Source organism: Suncus etruscus, chromosome 12 (genome assembly GCF_024139225.1).
Source record: "Suncus etruscus isolate mSunEtr1 chromosome 12, mSunEtr1.pri.cur, whole genome shotgun sequence".
In the NCBI taxonomy this organism is placed as follows: Eukaryota; Metazoa; Chordata; class Mammalia; order Eulipotyphla; family Soricidae; genus Suncus; species Suncus etruscus.
The window spans coordinates 84,965,770-84,983,378 of record NC_064859.1 but is presented as its reverse complement, the minus strand read 5'-3'; the positions used below and the strand labels follow the sequence as shown (position 1 = coordinate 84,983,378).

The 17,609-nt window shown below is 37.1% G+C and overlaps 1 protein-coding gene across 2 annotated transcripts in view; it reads left to right on the top strand.

The window, feature by feature from the left end:
* WDR35 (WD repeat domain 35) overlaps positions 1-17,609 on the top strand; it is a 74,085-nt gene that overhangs the window by 18,438 nt on the left and 38,038 nt on the right. The window contains exons 6-12 of one of the 2 annotated variants that reach the window (XM_049784812.1): positions 647-780; positions 2,132-2,297; positions 2,433-2,578; positions 4,342-4,467; positions 7,182-7,367; positions 10,608-10,640; positions 10,967-11,027. In XM_049784812.1, coding sequence (XP_049640769.1) covers positions 647-780; positions 2,132-2,297; positions 2,433-2,578; positions 4,342-4,467; positions 7,182-7,367; positions 10,608-10,640; positions 10,967-11,027 — 852 coding nt within the window. The remainder of the gene's footprint in view (positions 1-646; positions 781-2,131; positions 2,298-2,432; positions 2,579-4,341; positions 4,468-7,181; positions 7,368-10,607; positions 10,641-10,966; positions 11,028-17,609) is intronic. The other variant, XM_049784811.1, reaches the window with a different exon arrangement.

Sequence of the window (17,609 nt, the reverse complement as noted above, 5' to 3'; positions counted from 1 at the left end):
TGGTAGAAATAATGGCATTGGCTTATTCAGAAATTAAGAGCTGAGGGAAATGGGATTTAGCTTTTGTTTTTTGTTCTTTGAGGTGAGAGTTTTAAGGAGGAATAGATCTGAATTTATTTAATTCTTATACTAAACAGCTTAGAGAGAAGAATTTAAAGAGAAGGTCAATGAGAATAATTACTAGAGGAAGACTTGCTAAAGCTAGAAAGGAAGGGGTCAGATTAGCGACAAGGAGGACATTGGACCACCCTGTGAGTATAGTATGGCTGGGGAAAAGTCTCTTCCTTTGTACTGAGAACAAGACAGAAAGTGTCCCTATGGTGAGTCACTTCTGTTCTGAATGTTTGAAAAGGGGAATGAAGAATTTCTTCTCCAAGAACTTTATTTTATTTCTGAATCTGAGGATGAGTGCTTTTGCCTATTGAGAGTGCAAATGAAATCCTGAGTCAAAAGTTAGAAGAAGAGAGAAAGTTTCAGAGAGTTAGTATTGGGCATGTAATATTTACTCAGTAAATATTTACTGACCGAATTAAGAGAGCAACTGCAAGAATGTGAGATCTCTCGGAAGCAAAGACTTTTAGCACAGTAGCTGGAGAATCATGATCTTGAACGTTTGATAAAATAATTGTTTTATGCCTTATTTTAGGTAATCGAATTTGGGGAAAAGATCTGAAGGGTATACAGTTATGTCATGTAGCATGGTCGGCAGACAGTAAAGTCTTACTTTTTGGAATGGCAAATGGAGAAATACACATTTATGATGACCAAGGGAATTTTATAGTAAGTAAGATATGTCACTTTAAATTGGTTATCTATGTTATATTGGTTACATATGTAAATTGGTTATATATTATGTCATTTTACAAAGATATGAATATTTTTATTATGATGGTTTGTGTAATCATGACAGTCTTCAACAATTTTGGTGTTTTTCCCTAATTAACGAATGCTTTTTCATTGAAAATTTTTTTGATTGCTTCAACTTAAATGTAGTATGTTAAGGCTCCCCCAATTTTCTGATATCTGGAAAGAATAAAGTTTTCAGTGAATTGAAGATGAGAAATAGCAAGTAGGATAAAGTTCCATTTACTCATGTGTCTTCTGCTGCCCAACGTTTAAAAGAGATGTGGGAGCTTTTTTCCTTGATTGTTTTTGGGCCATACTTGACTGTGCCCAGGAATCACTCCTTGTAGTGCTCAGGGGACCAAATGTTACGTTGGGCAATCAAACCAGGTCAGCAAGGCAAGTACCCTAACCCCTGTACTATCTCTCTGAATCCAGAGATTTTTATAAAGGGTTCATTTCCCCACCTACTTACCCCTCTCGATAGTTCTGTTGTGAGGTCCAAGGACTGCATATGTGCTTGCACATTTAGTTGTGATGGCTGGTGGTGGTGGGGGTCTGCTATCAGGTCTGTGGTGCTCGAGCCTCTGTTCCCTGGAGGCTGCATTCCTTTAGGTGTGTGTTTGTGTAGATTCTACTGAGAGAGCTCACAGGGCTGTACTCTCAGTGTGCTGGCTGCGTGTCTCACACTGTGTTTGGGGTGCTGACAGTGTTCTGGGAGTCACAGATATACACTGTCACATCAAGCATATGTGATGATGACACAAGGACTTGAGCTCATAGTCAGCTAAAAGCTTTAGCCATTGCGCCCTCCCCTGGCCCACAGAGTTAGTAGTTAACTAAGGTTGTTTACATAAAGAATGGGAGGCTTAATAGTAAAGGGTCTGAAAAGAATGGAAAATAGACCTCAGGCAGCATAATCTTGGGGAGAAAACACTGGCTTTAGTGACTGGCCATAATAGGTCTCCTCTTTTCCCTACAGGAAGTTTTTTTTTTTTTTAAATTTTATTGTGGTCGAAGTGAATTACAATTCTCCAACAGTAATATTTGAGACACATAGTGACAATGAATGAGGGGCATTCCCACCACTAGTGTTGTCCTCCCTCGACTCCTATATCCAGCATGCATCCCACATCTCCCCCCTGTACCCCCATAATGCAGTGCAACTGTTCCCCCATTGCACAGCTTGTTGTATATTGGGTATTCATGTCTGATCAGTTTTTATTTCCACAAATGAACATTCAACTCTTCGGCCCTCTCAAATATTAATTGAAACAATTTTATTTAGATGAAAATGAAACTGAATTGTTTGGTGAACGTCACTGGAGCTGTCAGCATTGGCGCAATTCATTGGTACCATGGCGCAGAAGGCTATGTGGAACCTGATTGCCCCTGCCTCGCCATTTGTTTTGACAATGGGAGATGCCAAATCATGAGACATGAAAATGACCAAAGTATGTATTCCTTTTTCTTTTATATCTTTAATGTATAGAATTACAAAATAGGTATTTCAGGTTATCAAATTGACTAGGATAAGTCTTTATTTCTTTCTTTAAGTTGCAATGAACACCTTTTGTGTTTGTGACTAGACCCTGTGCTGATTGATGTGGGCATGTATGTGGTGAGTGCCCAGTGGAACCACACTGGCAGCGTATTAGCGGTAGCTGGTTCCCAGAAGACTGTCATGCAGGACAAGGATATAAACACGGTGCAGTTTTTCAGTCCATTTGGTGAGGTATGTACAGCCTGGTATGCACCCCTTTCTTTCTATCCAAATAGGTACAAACTAAAGTAGAGGGAAGACAATGGAGGAAAGGTATTCACATGTCATATTTCCTTTTTTAACATTTTCAGCGAAAAAGGACAAGCCGTCAGGTATATGTCTTGGAATAACATCTTCATATTATAAGTTTTCAGAGATGCATTTGTAGAACTTAGTTTGTACTCTGTACATTTAGAAATCATATATTTCACATCAGGAATCACTATGAAATATATGGATAATCATATAAGTTCTCTGTGATATGAGTCTTATCTGTTTTCATAGTGGATTTGGAGTTGGTTTTCATGTAATTTAGTTTCAGACTAATTTTTCTTATTTTGAGTGTGATATGTTAAATGTGTGAAGGATATTAACTATATACATCTTTTCCCTTCCAGACAGCTGTTTTAGATTATTTTAGAATTATTTAAATAAAATCTGTCTAAATAATCTTTGATGATGCTACATTAAAATATTAGTATTGCTGGGATTATAGAGATAATACAGGTGTGTAGACTGCTAGCCTTGCACATGGCTGACCCAGGTTCGATCCCTGGCATCTGCACGATCTCCTGAGCATCAGCAAGGAGTAATTTTTTTAGTGAAGAGCTAGGAGTAACCCCAGAGCACTACAAGGTGTGGCCTGAAAACCAAAATAAACAAACACAAAAAAACTTAGCATTTTTAATAAATATAAAGTTATCTTTCTAATTAACAGACATAGTAGTTTAATTTTTATAGAGAATTATTTTCTTGAGTAGCAATGGGAGTAGGAAAATTAGTATATTTTGACTTTTAAATAATTAAAAAATGAGAACTTAGTTATTACTCATGAAAAGTCAAAATGTCAAGTTAAAATAATTAAAACATCAAAGTTAAAATAGAAGCCTATTTCCATAATTTATTTGAGAATTAAGGCAGTTGTGGTGGGGGATATAAAACAGTGTAGTGGAACTTAGTGGCTGTGGCAATGAAAGAGAGAAGCAAGACTTTGGATTGAGTTTTCTACTAAAACAATTCTAAGTTCACTTAAAATCATTGGAATGAGAGGCTGAAGCAATGACACAGCGGGTAGGGCATTTGCCTTGCATGTGGCCAACCTGGGTTTGATCCCTGGCATACCCTGAGCCCGTCAGGAGTAATTTCTTTTTTTTTTTTTTTTTTTGGTTTTTGGGTCACACCTGGCGGTGCTCAGGGGTTACTCCTGGCTGTCTGCTCAGAAATAGCTCCTGGCAGGCTCGGGGGACCATATGGGACACCGGGATTCGAACCAACCACCTTTGGTCCTGGATCGGCTGCTTGCAAGGCAAACGCCACTGTGCTATCTCTCCGGGCCCAGGAGTAATTTCTTAACATGGAGGGTGAGTTACCTTGTGAATGCTGCTGAGTGTGGCACCGAACCCAAAATCAAACAACAAAAAATTGGGATGCATCTGTAATTGCACTTGTCCTATTTTAATTAGCAGTGTATTTTTGCTATCTTTAATTGCATACTTAGAGAAGATACTTATCTTGTTTCTAAGAGTTGATGAAATGTAATGCTGAGTTTTTTGGCTATATATGGCTTGAAAACTTTAATCAGATTTGTTTTTTCCCTGAAAATTCAAGGAAAATGATTTTGAAGTGAATAAATACTTTTAACCAGTGATTTTTATACTTCTTTTGATTTCTGGAAGTGATTGGTGGTAATTTGTATTTGACTTATTTGTGATATTTAGGTGTAATTATTTATTCAGCATCTAGGTATTTTGAAGGTTCCTGGAAAGCAGATTAGTGCACTCTCTTGGGAAGGAGGCGGATTGAAAATTGCCCTAGCTGTTGATTCTTTTATATATTTTGCAAATATTCGACCTGATTATAAGGTGAGTATGATGAGCAGATATAAAATAAATGATAGAAACAGCTATTTTTAAAGCTTTTTTTTGAATTTCAATACATTTTTAATTGAATCACTGTGAGATATATGGTTGCAAAGTTGTTCAGGATTGAGTTTCAGTCATACAGTTTACAGCACCATTTCTTCACTAGTGCATATTTCCATCCCTCACTGTCTCCAGTTTCCCTCCTGCCATCCCTCGCACCTACCTCTTGCCTCGGTGACAGACATTTTTCTCCTTTCTCTGTCCTAATTGCACTCCCTGTTCTTAGTGTCAGGTTTTCTACTAGGACTAGTTCTCCTGGTCCTTGACTTTATTTTCTTTGGGCATTACTATTATATTACCTTTTAAAAAATATTCTACAACTGAGTGAGACCATTCTCTTTCTCTATCTGACTCATTTCATTCAACACAATAGTCTCCATATATATCCATATATAAGCAAATCTCAATACTCTCTTTTACTAACAGATGCATGATACTCCACTGTGTAGATGCACCTAAGTTTCTTTATCCATTTGTCTGTTCTTGGGCACTTGGGTTGTTTCCAAATTCTATTGTCAATAGTGCTGTGATGAATAGAGGAGTACAGAGGGCTTTTCTGCATTGTGTTTTTGAGAATCTAGAGTATATTCCCAAGTGTGGTAAAACAGCTTTTTATGTTTAAAAATAAGTAATTTTGATACATCTCATGGTGTAATATCTGTTATAAAAGTATACTTTTCATAGATGATTTATTTTATAGTCCAGTGAAAGAAGATTGATGATGTGAAAGCCTTAAATTTCTTTAATAGTAGATTTGCTTCAATGTTCAGGGTCCCAGCAGGAGACACAGGTGTGGAGAGGGAGGATTTAGGGGACCTACAAGGATGAGAGATCAACTCTCAATGAATGAAGAGTTGTTTCTGCCACCAAGGAACTGTGACTTTTCAGATGTATCCCTAGGGGAGCTCAACCATTTCCAGCTGGTCAGTCATGCAGAGAGAGATTGGGGGACTAAATTTTTCAAACCATCTCTCCAGATTTTTGTGCCTTCTATTGACCAAACCCACCTGGAAACTAGAAGCCAGGTAGCCCGGGTAATGGAGTTCATAAAGTCAGCCTCCAAGATACAGAGCAGAGTTGAGAAGGGCAAAGAATGGATCAGAGGGGAAAGGAGGATCTGCAGCATAATAACGAGTAAATATTATATAAAAAATTGAACATTTGATCTAAAATAAGCTTTGTCAGGAGATTGATCTGGTAGATACTAAGGTTATCTATTATAAGAACTTGTATGTTTTGTTTTTGAATAGCAGTGCCCCTTAGAAAAACGATTGATTTTTCAGACAAAGGTGGGAAAATAATGGCCAACTATTCTTCCTAGGTAGTTTGGTCTGGGCTGATACTTCTGGGACCTTCTCAGAATGGTTGGAGACAGATTTTTCCCTTCTGCATGAACTACAACAGCCCAGCACCACACCCTTCATCCTCCAACAGAAACAGTCTAACTTTGTGACTTAATCTTAGCTATCTGCCACCAAATCTGTTTCAGATCATAGACCACATGGCCATGGTGTCCACTTGACACCTCAAAATTTTAGTAGTATCATCCCAGTAGTAACACACGAAATCTGATGGGAGAGTTACGTAGAAATCTACCAAGCTCTGTAACACTAATACAGAAGGCTCAACTAGTACCAACCACAGCCCGATAAATCCTTAGACAGTGACTTTTGTAACACCATGTAGAGATAGAACAATTATTTCAAATTGACCATTTTTATCTAATTTGTGTCCCATTTGCCTTTGTGATGTAACAAAAAAATGAAGTAAATTTGTTTTTGACTAGGATGGTAGTTGGGGATCCTGGTGAAGGGAAGGTCACACGGGGGGGGGGGGCGTGGGGTGTGATTGGTGCTTCAATATTTAAGGCCTCAAATGACCATTATGAGCAACTTGGCAGATTGTGCTGTTATAATAAAATCTTTTTAAATAAAAGAAGCATATGTCTACATGTAAAAATAAAAAAAATGTAACATGACTTAGTTCTGAGTAGTTAAGTAATCATATTAATGTGATGCTGAATATAGAGTCATTCAAAGTTGTATAAATATGTTGGAGAGCTCTATTAGAGTTCTGTCATAATTATGTTTGTGATATGGGGGTTAAGTACCAGGATAGGTCATTTTGGAGAGGAAACTAGGCTGGTAGGGTATTTTATTTTGCTTTACATAACTATTTTAGAATTATTTGATGAAAACTGAACATGTTATTTTCAAACACAAAAAAGTTAAAATGTAGATAGAGAAAAAGAAATCAAGCAACTCTTTTTGCAGTTTGACTCGAGGGCCCCACATTTAAACTTTGGCTGGGACTTGCACTTCTGAATGTTCCCCAAGTAGCTCTTATTGATTGTTGAAAAATACGAAATGTTACCACTAAAATTTAGATCTTATCTATTAAAATAAGGAAAGTTAAAGTAATATTTGTTTTTGCAACAATGTTTTTTTTCAGTTATTTTTGTGAGAAAAGAGATTCAAGTGGATGTTTGGTCCTGTTTTTGAAGAATACCATTTGTCAGATATAATAAATTATATATATATATATAACATTTCTAGATAGTGATATGATAATGTATTTTTATTTGCTGCCATTAAATATTATTTATCTCGTTCCCTCCTTTAGCTCCTCACTTTTCTTTTTTTTGTCTGTCCTAGTGGGGTTATTGCTCAAATACTGTTGTCTATGCATATACCAGACCTGATCGTCCAGAGTATTGTGTTATCTTTTGGGATACAAAAAACAATGAGAAGTATATTAAATATGTGAAGAGTCTCATTTCTATTACTACCTGTGGAGATTTCTGCATTTTGGCTACAAAAGCAGATGAAAATCATCCTCAGGTAGGTGTTTCCTGGAATCTTACAACTTAGATGGGTGACCAACTTGATAGAATTGGCCTCTGGTTATCTTCCTTCTCTCCCTGGTTGTTAAACTGGCAGGCACAGGGAAGTATTGGTCTCTAGGTCACATCTGTCTAGTCCTTTTTTTAGAAAACTCTGACTTCATTGATTCTGTGTCCTCTCACATTTTCTTCCACTTAGTCAATCCACTGGGTCTTCATATTCACTAGTTCATTCTTGAAATTTTTTAATCTCTTAAGTATATTTAAAATACCACAGTTCCTTTCCAAGTTAAATTTCATAAGCAAGAATGAATCCAATGTTTAATGTAAGTGCCCAAGAGAAGCTGTATAACAGGAACCATTTTAAGCAGTGGTAACTGTTGACATTCAGAAATGTGCTCCTTGATGGAGTTAAATTTACTTTAAAAATAAGCCTCAGAATAAGATAAATAATAAAACCAATGCCCTTTTAAAAAGCATGCTAATGATTTTAATATTTGCAGAGGGATGTATGTTTTCAGAAAAGGACAATCTGAGCCTATGTTAGAAATATTTCATCTCATTAAAAAGAATAGTGATTTTAGGCAGCCATCTGGATAACCACATTTGGCTCTCTTCATGGGCCAGAATAATGGTGCAGTGGGCTGAGCTCTTGCCTTGTTTGCATGCTGCTGACCTAGGGTTTGATCCAAGTTATCCCAAGTGCCATCAGTATTAATCCTGAGTGAGAGCCAGGAATCATTTCTGAATATTGTGGGTGTGGCCCAAAAGCCAACAACAAAACAAACCAAAACATACTTGGCTCTGTTTCTCCTGGACCTAGTTAAAACAAAGCTAAAGATATTTTTTGAAAGCCAAAAAGTCCACAGGGACTAGAAGGGAAAGGAAACAGCACCATTGTGTTGGAGGTTAGGAGGGAAGCTGCAGTCATCGGTGGAAAAAGCAGAGCAGCGACCAGTGTATGTTACTGAACCCTGAGGAGAGATGATAGTTCATGATAGGCAAAAAAAAAAAAAAAAAAAAAAAAACCAGAAAAGCAAATAGGAATTTCTAGGGATTACTCAGGGAGGAGGAGATTTAAGAAACCACATAAATAAATAGATTTCTAAATCCTCTTCCCACTAATGTCATAGAGACCTCCACCCTGGGCCCTTTTAGGGAGGTTAGGGAGGGAATGTTCTGCCCTGAAATTTTCCAGCATTGGTAGACAAGGAAAATTCCAGCTGAGAAACAGGTAACTTGGTGAGCATTTGGCTAACAGGGCTTCCAGGGTTCTGTTCCCAATTGGTTCCCAGGATATGGGTTTTAATATGGGAGCTTTTAAGTAGGAAATGGGAAGAATCCTCTCCACAGAAGTGGGGCAGATTAAAGGGCTGAGGAGAGATCTCTAACTGGACTGATATTGGTAGTCATCCAGAAAGTATCCTTACTAGGTCACTAGTGTATGTATGTTCCTCAGCCATCATGAACAAATATAATTCTAATAGATTTTAAGGCCTACTCTTAATGAGGAAATAGATATGGATTATCAGACATTCGAGGAAACCCTGTAATGTAACAAACACCAGAAATAAATAGAAGCCGAAAAGAATTGGGAGGGCGATGTACAGACTGTACGTGAAGATGCTGTCAGGGAATTCTTTATTTCAGAAGAACTATTAGTATCTTCTGAGGGCTGAACTAGTACAGCTATATGACAAGGAAGGCCACTATAAAAAAGAGCTTTTTGGAAATTACATACATGATAACAACCATGAAAAATTTAGGGTGAAGAATGATAAGATAAAATAAAAAAAAAAAACTAGGAGAGCTAGAAGCCAAGAAAATAGAAAATGGTAAAGAGAAAATTAACCCTAAAAATAAAGTATTTGCATAGTAGTTCTAAAAGTGTGAACAGTGATTCTAGAAAAAAAAATCAAGGAAATTTCTCTCAAGCATCTAGATTTAAGGTACTACCTGAACAAATAAAAATATTTCAACAACTGGAGCCATAGCAATAGCACAGCAGTAGGGCATTTGCCTTGCATGCACATGACCTGGGATGGAACCAAGTTCAACCTCTGGTATCTCATATGGTTTCCCATTCTCCAGGAGCAAATTTTGAGGGCAGAGCCAGGAGTAACCCCTGAGTACTGTTGGGTGTGGTCCCAACCCCCCATCCAAATTAATTTTATTTATTTAAAGAACATATATTATGTAGTTGACATATTTGACACTGGATATTTTTAAATCAAAATTTTAATTGAGGGAAAATAAATATTAAGTTCTAAATATGGGTCTTAACAAAGAAGCAACTGGAAGGATGGAGAGATAGGAGTTTGTCTCTGTATGAGGGGAGGCTGAGAGAGGCTGACACAGGGCTCCTTCGTCCATATGTACTTATAACTCTTGGATGGGAAGGCAGCCACTAGTTCCCACTTGGCAAGCAAACCAAATAAAGCCAGGAAGACACTAGAGACACGTTACTTGGATTTGTGGGTTTAAGAATCAGTTAAAGGAGCTGATGGTAGTTATTTCCGGGAGCAGGACCTGGGAAGTTGCCAGAAAATGTCTGTTTTAAGAAAGAAATCTTATAGGATTGTTTGTGTCTTTAAAATAGGATCCTGTACATGACAAGTAGACTCAAACAATTATGTTTTGTGGCAGTAAATACATTTTAGAAGTAAAAGTATAAAATTGTGGTATTTTAAGCTTTTTTTTTTATCACTTATGAAGTTAAGAAAATTTTAGTAAATATTAAGAAAAGAAAAAGTTGGGGCCGGAGAGGTGGTGCTAGAGGTAAGGTGTCTGCCTTACAAGCGCTAGCCAAGGAAGGACCTCAATCCCCGGCATCCCATATGGTCCCCCAAGCCGGGGGCAATTTCTGAGTGCTTAGCCAGGAGTAACCCTTGAGCATCAAATGGATATGGCCCAAAAAAAAAAACCTAAAAAAAAAAGAGAAAAGAAAAAGTTTATACATAAGTACTACATAGAGATATATTTACAATGATCACTCCTGGGAAACATCTAAATAGATTGTATTCTTAGTACAGTTAGTAAAGGTGACCAAGAGAATAATGAATGTAATATGAGGTAAAGCATGAGTTCATTTGCTTTTTTAAAACAAATATTAATCACTGATGATTATTAGTATATGCTTTAAAATTTACTTAATATTAAAAGTCATTTTTACCATATTGGATTATGTATTTTTCTGAATTAACTGAATTTTTCATGTCATTTATGTGTTGCTTCAAAGGAGGAGAATGAGATGGAAGCACGTGGTGCAATGGTAAAAAACAAGCTAGATCTTCAATGGCTTTTTAGAAGATAAGGATGGGTTTTGAGTTAAAGGCTCATTAGCAATTTTAGAAGGAAAGAAAAAAGATAAAAGTGAGGGCACTTTTTTCTTAAGTGGCCCACCTTATATTGCAAAATCAGCTTGCTTTCATTGTGATTCAAATTTATGTGTAGTGCTGTAGATTGTTTGCTATTTTTTGCACTTAATTTTATTAGACATTTCCCATTTAGTAATACCTTAAAAAGAAAAAAGCATGATGCATGAAGCCTTTGAGAAATTGTACTTAAGAATTCTGATGGGTTTCTCTTTGTTTGCAGTATGTGCTAGTTCTTTGTAATTCTATCGGGACACCCTTGGATCCTAAATACATTGATATCGGTAAGAGAATATTAATGCTTATTCTATTTTTTAATCATGGCTGATCAGTAAGATGAATTGGATAAAGTCTAACAATGGTATTATTAATGAGATTTGTATACTGATTGACTGTGGGTGCCAGTAGGGCTGACATTCAGCAATGCTGCAGGACCATGAGGTGCTGGGGATCAAGCCTTGCACTTTGCATAATAAGCCAGACATGATAGTCTTTGTTGTTTGAGTCATATCCCTCAGATCCCTAAAATGGAAATTCTTTAAAACAAAGGAGGCCGTAATTCCTGGTTTGCCAGTTTCAGTTCATGCCTGTTATCATGGTGACATTATTCATGATCTTTCATCTCACTGTCAAAGTATAAACATTAATAAATGTAAATTATAAAGTGACTAAAATCCACAATAATCTCACAGTGACAGTATTGCCATCATTTGCTTTAAATTGAAAGTGTAATTAGATAAAGATGAGTATGCAACGTAATGATTTGTATGTGATAAATAAGGGTTGTAGAAAGTATTTTGCCATTAAACTACAGCTTGTAAATACCTCTTTTCCATAAAAATACTTGAGCTGCTTGTAAAAGTAAGCTTGCCTTCTCCAGATTTTTCTAAATCAGCCTATTCATAGGGACCCCTTAAAAACTTTTCTGGCATTTTGTTTTCAGAAGACATTTGCTACATTAGATTGACCATTCCTGCTATTCAATAAATATTAAAATAACCATTAAAATCACAAATATTATTCTGTTACATGGGATTGTTACAGTGGTAATCGGGGGGTGTCCTCTTATATGACTGAAACTCAACCACAATCATGTTTGTAACCAAGGTGTTTAAATAAAAAATATTAAAGATAAAAAATAATGATACAATATTTTATTGTAATTTCTAAAGTAATGGAAATGTTGTCAACTTCCAAAATGGTTTTTTTTTAAATCATGCTAGTTTGTTGAACATAATATTAGATTATTAGATTAAAAACTTTTAAAACCAGGAATATTCCTTAGTGGTAGAGCACATGTTTTATCTTTATAAGGTCCAAGATTTGGTTTCTGGCAGCGCTCACACACACACACACACACACACACACACACACACACACACACACACACACACACACGCACACACGCACACACCCCCAGTTGGAAAATCATTGGGTTATTTTCTGAATCTACAAATGAGTATCTTTTTCGTCTAAATGTTTATATTTTGCTAAGCTCTTTCTAAACATCTTCCACATGCAAACAAATGTGAGAAATACTGACTGTCCCAAATGATTTTATACTCGATGTTAAAGTCTTAGCTAATTCATTTTTATATAGCAAAAATCATAAGTCAGCAGAAGGACAAACACCTGTGGTAGATAGAATAACTCGATAGAATAACTAATGAGAGAATGCAAGATATTACAGGGGGAGGTACCTAGATCATTTTTGACCCCAGTAGAGTAAGGAGAAGGATAGGGAATGAAAGCAATAGGAATGGGGGAGTAAGAAGAGGCAGAACGAAGTAATGAGGTATAGGGGGAAGAAAACAGGGGTCAAGGGCCTCAGGTACCTCAGCAGAACAGAGGGGCAGTATATCTCTATATCCAAACCACAGGGCCAGGAACATGCAAACCATGAGCTCCCATCCACAGCTAACAAACTTAAAAATGTCAGAGGCAGGCTCTGGGGCTGGAGGAAACCTGGGAAGTTGAATAGAAGTTGATAACTGGTGGTGTGGTTAATGTTTTAATAAAAAGATTGAAAAACAATATAACATTTCTTTTTTTTTTTTTGGTTTTTGGGCCACACCCGGCAGTGCTCAGGGGTTACTCCTGGCTGTCTGCTCAGAAATAGCTCCTGGCAGGCACGGGGGACCATATGGGACACCGGGATTCGAACCAACCACCTTTGGTCCTGGATCGGCTGCTTGCAAGGCAAACGCCGCTGTGCTATCTCTCCGGGCCCACAATATAACATTTCAACTTCATGTATTATATTTATTTTTACTTGGGTATCTTTATGTTTACAAAAATATGTGTGCATACATGCCAGTTTTTCTTGATAAAAGGTACAGCTTAAAATTATCAAATTTGTCTCATGTCTTATTACATACTTACCTTTCAAGTTAAAGTAGCATATACTGTCAGTTTTCAGATTATGTGCTTTATATCAATAAAATTTAAAAGAATCATAGTACTGATAGGTTATTCTCAAAGTAATTTTGATCATAGGTAGTTTTAAAAAATTTTTTTTTTGCGTTTTTTTGGGCCACACCCAGTGACACTCAGGGTTTACTCCTGGCAATGCGTTCAGAAATTGCTCCTGGCATGGGGGACCATATGGGATGCCCAGGATTGAAACGTGGTCCATCCTAGGTTAGCACGTCCTAGTAGCAAGGCAAATGCCCTACTGCTTGCGCCACCTCTCTACCCCCTAGACTTTTTAAAAAAATAATAAAGCCAGATGTAAAACCTTTACCTTTGTAAAATGTTAAATACCTAAGGACATGATTATGTTTTTGAGTCTTTTTTGGGGGGGGGCACACCCAGCATTGCTTTGGGTTACTCATGACTCTGCTCTCAGAGGTCGCTCCTGGCAGGCTCAGGGGACCATATGGGATGCCGGGATTTGAATCCAGGTCTGTCCTGTGTTGGCTACGTGCAAGGCAAACGCCTTACTGCCATGCTATCGCTCCGGCCCCATGTTTTTGAGTCCTAAAATATTTTTATTTTTCTGTCTTGATAACTAGGATTTTATCAAATAGCTCTTTCATTGGTTTTTTGTAAACTCAGCCAAAGACTCAATGTTTATTTCATACATACCCTATGAAATTCCTTTATAAGAATCTATGCCTAACTTATGGGAACTGAAAGCTAAACAAAAATGTTCCTAACTGGTATTTCTCTACAAGGTGCAATTTTTGTTTTACTACCTACTCTTCCTCCATAGAATCTGTAAGAATTTTTGAAAAGAGTTTTCACGTTGGTTTGAATCATGGCATCCCATATGGTCCAGGGGCAATTTCTTTTTTTTTTTTTAAACATATTCACTCTTTTTAATACAAAAAGTACATAAGCAAAGGTTCGAATGCAGAACAATTTTCATTTACAAACATTAATTTAGTACTTTTTTTTTAGGGGGGGTCACACCTGCTGATGCTTAGGGGTTACTCCTGGCTATGCGCTCAGAAATTGCTCCTGGCTCGAGAGACCATATGGAATGCCTGGGGACCCAACCGCGGTCCTTCCTAGGTTAGTGCATGCAAGGCAAACGCCCTACCGCCTGCACCACCATTCTGGCAGGGGCAGTTTCTGAGCACAGAGCCAGGAGTAACTCCTGAGCGCTGCTGGGTGTTGCCCAAACCCCCTCCCCCAAATAAAAGTATCATGTACTATCGCTGACCTTTTGTTGTGGTACTCTGTTCTGCTGCACATGCACCTCTCTCAACACTCTTCCTTGGAGTCCTCAAAATTCCTTTTTTTTTTTTTTTTAAAGAATTAATAAGTGATTCTTCTTTCAAGACTGCAAGTTTTTAAAAGATCTGTGTCTGGGGCCAGAGAGATAGGACAGTGGTAGGGTGTTTGCCTTGCTTGTGGCCGACCTGGGAGGCATCCCATATTACCCCCAGCCTTCCAGGAGTGATTTCTGAGTGCAGAGCCAGTAGTGACCCCTGAGCAGAGCCAGTAGTAACTGACCAATCAGTCAATCAAATAAAGTAAAAAAAAAAAAAAAGATAAGTATTTTTTTTCTTATTTTCACCTAACAGTGTTAGGTGTTAGCCCAATAACAAATGTTTGTGGAAAAGCTTAGTTTTTCTATCATGTGGATGGAAAACCATTCACTGAAGTAGCAAATCATCAATAAGCAGAGACCGTTTCAGTCTCTGCCCTGGGATGCCTTGGGATCCCCACTGGGATGTTTGGATGGATGACTAAGATAGAATTTATATATATAAAGAGCAGAAGATAGAATTTATGCAAAGAGCAGCGACTGTGCTTACCTGCCATGTGTCAGGGCAGAAGTGCTGGCAAAGAAGCACTTGTCTTTAGGACCATTGTTTCCTGCCTCACATTTCATTTGAACTGAGTTTGGGAGAGACGTATTTCTTCCAGCAGCATTTCAAAAAGAAAAGCGAACATTTGCCTAGGAATGCATACATGAAAAATGCTGGAGAGTGCCAGTATCTGTTCTGCATCTGTATTGTTCATGCCCGGGACTGGGGGGGGGGGCGCTTTCTAATGATAGTTTCTAATAAAGTCTTCTACTATTCCAGAGAGGGCATTTGATGCCAACATTTGGTTGCAGTTTACCTGCTCTCTCTGAGACATGAGTTGGTGTGAAAATGGGGAACACTAAAAATGCAGACAGTCATTTCAGGTCTCAACAATAAAATGTTATTAGCAGGTTGTATTCATAATGTGAATTCCAACCTGGACTGTTTCAAATTGCTTTTATATTCTTGCTTGGCTAGTACTACTTTCTGTTAGCATTACCAAGTTCAGTTATTGGAGGTATAATTATTTTCTGAAAAATTGTTTTTAATAATATTTCTAAATATTAAAATTTTTTTTTTTTTTGGTTTTGGAGCCACACCTGGGCTCTGTTCTCAGGGATCACTCCTGGCAGGCTTAAGGGGCCATCGGGGGTATAGGGGATTAAACCTGGACTGTTTGACTGCTTGCAAGGTAAACACCCCACCTGCTATAATATATCTTCAGCACTCAAAATATTTAAAAGATTTTTTCCCTAGATATTGAGTAGTTTAGGAGTGATAAAATGTTTTATTCTGGTTGTGTTCTTTTCTTAAAATACACTCTTTTAGAACCGGAGCTATGGCATAGTGCTAGGGCGTTTGCCTTGCACCCAGCTGATGTAGGACTGACTGTGGTTCGATTTTCCCCAGTGTTTCATATGGTCCCCCAAGCCAGGAGAAATTTCTGAGCACATAGCTGGGAGTAACCCCTGAGCGCCACCGGGTGTGGCCCCCCCAAATACTGTTTCATATATCAAATATAAAAATTCGATATTCAAACTTTTTAGAGATTTAGTTCCATGAAACTAAGAATTAAAACACTTGGATTAGATGGGTCTTTTTAAAAAATTATATTTAAAAAAAATGAAGATTTTTTATATTCACTCTGAATATTCAAATGATATTGAAATTATTGCTACATTATTTAGAAGAATATCTAGTTCAGATGGTTGTATTTGTTTTTTAATTGACTCAGGTTTATATATGGATTTAATATACAAATCTATGTGTGTAATACAAACAAAAACAATGGCAGCAACTGTACTGATCATTTTACTTTAACGCAAAGTATGAGACCACAGAAATTAAGAGTACAGATTCCAAGTTGGCTAAACTGGGTTTGTAGCCCAACTTCTGCTACATTTCAACTGTGCAATTTCAGAAAGTTAACTATCCATCCATCCTTCATTTGTTAAATGGGGAAGTAATGTGCTTACCTGTTATTTAATTTATATTATACATTTATGCAATTGTATACTTGACTAGAGTTGTTGATATATTATGTGGAACATTTAAAAGATCCAATACATAATGGCTTGAAGATTATTTATTCAGTGTCAGTTGTGATACTGAATATATGACCTCATTTAACTGTCAGAAAGCTATGTAAACTTTGTATTATATCATCCTCAATTTTTTGTTCATAAACTGAAGTTCAGAAAAAGATATTAGTTCTTCTAAAGGCAATAGGATCAAACAAGTGCCTATGAGTTGAATCCACGAAGTCTCATTTTAATCTTTAGCTACTCAAACTTTAATTTTGAGTTAATCAGGTTATGGATAAGCTTTTTGTGAAGATTTAAGATCCATAAAAAAGAAAACAATATGAGCATAGCATATGATTTTAGGTTAGTATTAGTTAGGAAACTGGGAACGATTGCATATTATTAGAAAGCAATCTTGTTCACTTTCCTTCCCATTAAGGGCATAAAGTTATCGGCCTCAGAGTATCCGTGGTAGAATTTACTTAACATTTAGCAAATCTCATGATTTGGAAAAGATGGGGGATCTGAAAAAGGAGCCAAGCCTGGATCTGGTGGGCTAATGCACCCCTCATCTCGCCCTGATTTCTCTCCTTTCTCCCTTTCTGGTGTCGTCCTTCTTCCCTCCAGAAAGGATATGGCGCCCTCTAGAGTTAGGCGTTGTACATGATTTGGCGAAATCTTGACAATTGCATTGACAGTTTCCACTATGATTCAGTTTATAATGAGATATTCAGCTTGTAAAACTTGAATTTGAACCCCCGAGTTGCTAATCTACTCAAATTAACCTGTGGCCATCGGCTTGTTTTTCAGTCATTGGTTCAGATATTCTTTCCTTGGAGTTGGACAGCAAGCTGGCCGAAGATGCTCCTAACTCCTTTTATTCTGGCTCTGTGGCTGGTTTCTGTGTGCAGCATTTATGAGTAGAAATTAAGTTTTGAACCATTTTAATTATTTATGTATTTAGAGAATAGGCAGGCACTAAAATATTTTACAAAAGATTCTTGTTTTTTTTTTTCTTTAATATATTTTACATAAATGAGCTTATTTTACCTTTTTTTACTTTTTGCTTGGGCTAGTTATTTTA